The sequence below is a fragment of the Neophocaena asiaeorientalis genome, unplaced genomic scaffold, assembly GCF_003031525.2.
Source record: "Neophocaena asiaeorientalis asiaeorientalis breed wild unplaced genomic scaffold, Neophocaena_asiaeorientalis_V1.1 scaffold606, whole genome shotgun sequence".
In the NCBI taxonomy this organism is placed as follows: Eukaryota; Metazoa; Chordata; class Mammalia; order Artiodactyla; family Phocoenidae; genus Neophocaena; species Neophocaena asiaeorientalis.
In genome coordinates this window covers 1,449,343-1,452,990 of record NW_020173687.1, presented here as the reverse complement: position 1 = coordinate 1,452,990, position 3,648 = coordinate 1,449,343, and the positions used below count along the sequence as shown (strand labels likewise).

The 3,648-nt window shown below is 68.8% G+C and overlaps 1 protein-coding gene across 1 annotated transcript in view; it reads right to left on the bottom strand.

The window, feature by feature from the left end:
• LAMA5 (laminin subunit alpha 5) overlaps window positions 1-3,648 on the bottom strand; it is a 48,602-nt gene that overhangs the window by 8,579 nt on the left and 36,375 nt on the right. The window contains 5 exon segments of the mRNA XM_024750178.1: window positions 10-206; window positions 382-552; window positions 2,101-2,212; window positions 2,392-2,502; window positions 2,588-2,739. Coding sequence (XP_024605946.1) covers window positions 10-206; window positions 382-552; window positions 2,101-2,212; window positions 2,392-2,502; window positions 2,588-2,739 — 743 coding nt within the window.

Sequence of the window (3,648 nt, the reverse complement as noted above, 5' to 3'; positions counted from 1 at the left end):
GAACCCTACCAGGGCTTCCTCCAGCCGCTCCTGGTTGCGGCTGTTGAGCTCCTCCGCCTCCCGGGTAGTGCCCACCGCCCTGTTCAGGGCTTCCCGCAGGTCCATGAGTCCGGCCTCATGCTGGGCCAGCTGGTCTCGGATGCGTGCTACCAGCGCCTGGTTCCTCTCCCAATGCCTGGTCAGCTGCTCCTGCACGTGGGCCAGCACTGGCCAAGGCCCAGTGCAGGAACGGTCACTTGGGCAGTGACTCCTGGTGCCTGCCAGTCCCCGTCCACCCTCCCACGCTGACGGGATGCCACTCCAGGCCGACCTCAGCCCCAGAGCCCCCAGCCGGGTCCTCACCCCTCCCGTCTCTGCCCTGCTGGGGCCGACACCACTCACGTCTCTGGGCCTCCCCCAGCTCAGCCTCAGCGGCGGCTCGCGGAACCCCCAGGTCACGGGCCCGCATCTCCCAGAGCAGCCGTTCCACCTCGGCCAGTGTCCGGCGCAGCTGCTCACCCGACAGGGCTGAGGCGTTGGCTGGTGACAGGCGGTCCGTCTGGGACTCGAGCTCTGTGTGGGTTTGGGGAACGGGCTGTCAGGGCCCAGGGCTGGCCTGCTGCCCGGGCACACCTCTGCCACTAGCTTCCGAGCCAGAAACACCCAGCCGAGCATCTTCAGATAACCCCCGTGTAACCCGGCATGCCCTGGACGGCCCCCAGAGCTCCTGGCTCCAGGCCGCGACTTACAGGTCTGCCCGGCCCTCCCGCCCAGCCGCCCCCCGTATCCCCACCACTGCTGTCTGCTCAGCCCGCGGGCAGGGGCACTGGCCCATCTTGTGGGGCCCGCTCGCTGACCAGTCACACCCGCTTTGCACAGGCAATGCCCACTATGGGGATCACAGGCCTCCGTCCCACACGGGGAGCAGTCACACCCTGCAAAAGGGTGGCTGTGACAGTAGCCCTGACCCCCACCCCAGCCTCTTCCCTCCCACCCTGGGAAGCCCTTACTGGGCACCTACTCCACATGCATCTCCATCCCGCCCCAAGTGAAGCCCCCAGGCCCTCACTTTTCATCACCTCCCTGCTCCACCTAGGTCCAAACCATGCAGCTGCCTGCTCACCAGCCCATTGTGCCCGCCTGCCTCCCCTGCAGCCTGGGCTCAGCCAGAGGACCCGTCAGAGCCCTCGTGGGGTGCCCTCCCTCAGGAGAGGCCAGAGTCCCCAAATGACCCTTGGCCTGGCCGTGGGGTCGCCTGACCGTGAGTCCTGGGGGCCTGGTCGGGTCCACCCTGTCCACGCTGGGCCCGGCCCGGGACACAGCCTGCTCCGGGTGGGATACCCAGAGGCCCTTCAGCCCCGCCCTCCCTGCCTACGGGTGCAGTTGCCGGGCAGCAGGGCGTTGCCGTAGAAGCCGGGGGCGCAGCTCTCGCAGCGGGGCCCGGTGGTGTGGCGCAGGCAGCCGCGGCAGGCGCCCGTCAGGGGGTCGCAGTCGCTGAAGAGCATGTTAGGGTCGCCGTTGCCGCTGCAGTCGCAGGGCTGGCACGAGCTGCCCAGCACCAGGGGGTTCCCAAAGAAGCCGGGTGCGCACCTGGCGGGGCGGGATCATGGCTGATGCTGGCAGGCAACACAGCGTCCCCGGGGCCACGCACGCAGACCCCGCCCCAGTCAGGCACCCGCCTGCCCAGCTCACCGCTCGCAGGAGGCCCCAGCATAGCCGGGTCTGCAGAGACACTGGGCGCGGCCACCTCGCAGGATGCAGCCCGTGGCGAAGCTGCAGAGACGGAGGTGGTCGTTATACCCCTCTTCAGATAACCCCCGTGTAACCCGGCATGCCCTGGACGGCCCCCAGAGCTCCTGGCTCCAGGCCGCGACTTACAGGTCTGCCCGGCCCTCCCGCCCAGCCGCCCCCCGTATCCCCACCACTGCTGTCTGCTCAGCCCGCGGGCAGGGGCACTGGCCCATCTTGTGGGGCCCGCATGCCCCCACCTCCCAGCCCGGACCCACTGTTTCCGCGGCCGAGGCCCATCTCCCTGTCTAAACATCCAAACAGGCCGAGCCCCCTGGAGGCACGCCCCCTGCCCTGACTCTCCCCACCCTGCCCACGTGGGCCAGCCCCTACCGCTCAGGGCGCGGTCCACAGCCCGGACGGCTGCCAGCAGCGTCTGTGCCCGGCCCAGCGTGGCCTCGGTGCTGTCCAGAAGCTGGCCGGCCTGGGCTCGGGCCCCTGTGGCCTGTGGATGAAGTACCCATCAGGCCTCGAGCCTGAGCTGCGGGTCAGGGGTGACGCTGGATGGTTTGGGGCCCGGGGAGAGAGGCCTCTTGGGGAGGAGTCTGCTGAGGGGAAGCGGTCCCGGGGAAGGGCTTTCCTGGAGGAGGAGCATTCCAGGGAGTGGGTTCCCCAAGCGCCTGCCTGGCCATCCAGCTGCTGCACGTCCTGCCCGAGGCTTGAGGTCTGTCGTTCCAGTGCCTCCAGCTGCTGTGCAGTCTCGTGGCGGGGGCCAGGGGGTTTCCGGAGCTGGCTCTGCGGGGAGGGGAAGGTGAGAGCCTGCGACCTGGGAAGGGGAGGCTGGGGGGGCCGGGCCGGGCCGGGCCGGGCAGGGCAGTACCTGCAGGTCGGCGATGGAGGCGTTCAGCCTGTGCAGCCGGGCCCAGACCACGGAGCTGGCATTGACGCCACGCAGCTGCTCCCGGATGGCAGGGAGGAGAGCGCCGGCCCGCTCCAGGTCGTCCAGGAGCAACACCACACAGTGGTCACACACTGCGGGCAGGGGGCAGGTGGGCGTGGGGTGAGGGGTGGGCCTGAGGCCACCAGAGAGTCATAGGGTTGGCGAGCTAGAAGCGGGTCACTAGGGGTCACGGAGATGGAACGGGGTACTGAGCTAGGTGGGGGGGGGGGGGGGGGCGTCCCCACTTCATGGGCCTACCCCGGATGCCCCGGCCTCCACAGAGGGCAGTGCTGACCCCCAACCAGGTAGGGGTGGTGGTATTCCATTCCGGGTCTTTAAGGACTTTGGCCCACCGGTCAATGGCCGGGGCCCTGGAGGGGCTGTGGCGCAGCTTACTTGTTGGAAGGCACAGCCAGAGGGCAAGGGCAGCTGATGCAGGGGGCCGCAGGGTCCTCAGGTCCGCTGCGCACGAAGCCGGCCTGGCAGCGCTCGCAGTGGTCGCCCTCGGTGTCGTGCTGGCAGCCCTGGGGCAGACGGGACACATCAGCACCAACGACGGAGGCCTCGCTTCCCGCCAGCTCCCCCACCCCCACCCTGCAGGACTCCGCCCACTGTGGCAGGGAGGAGAGCGCCGGCCCGCTCCAGGTCGTCCAGGAGCAACACCACACAGTGGTCACACACTGCGGGCAGGGGGCAGGTGGGCGTGGGGTGAGGGGTGGGCCTGAGGCCACCAGAGAGTCATAGGGTTGGCGAGCTAGAAGCGGGTCACTAGGGGTCACGGAGATGGAACGGGGTACTGAGCTAGGCTGAGGGTTACGAGGTTAGTGGGTGTCAGAGGTCAGCGTGGGGGTCTCAGGGTCAACAGGAGGACAGCCGTGGGGTCTCTCAGAAAATTGACAAGGAGCGCTGGAACCAGAGAACTGATCTGGAGGTGGATGTGAACGTCGGGGTCACCAAGTCAGCATGGCACTGGGACCGGCACCATCCCAGATGGAGTTGGG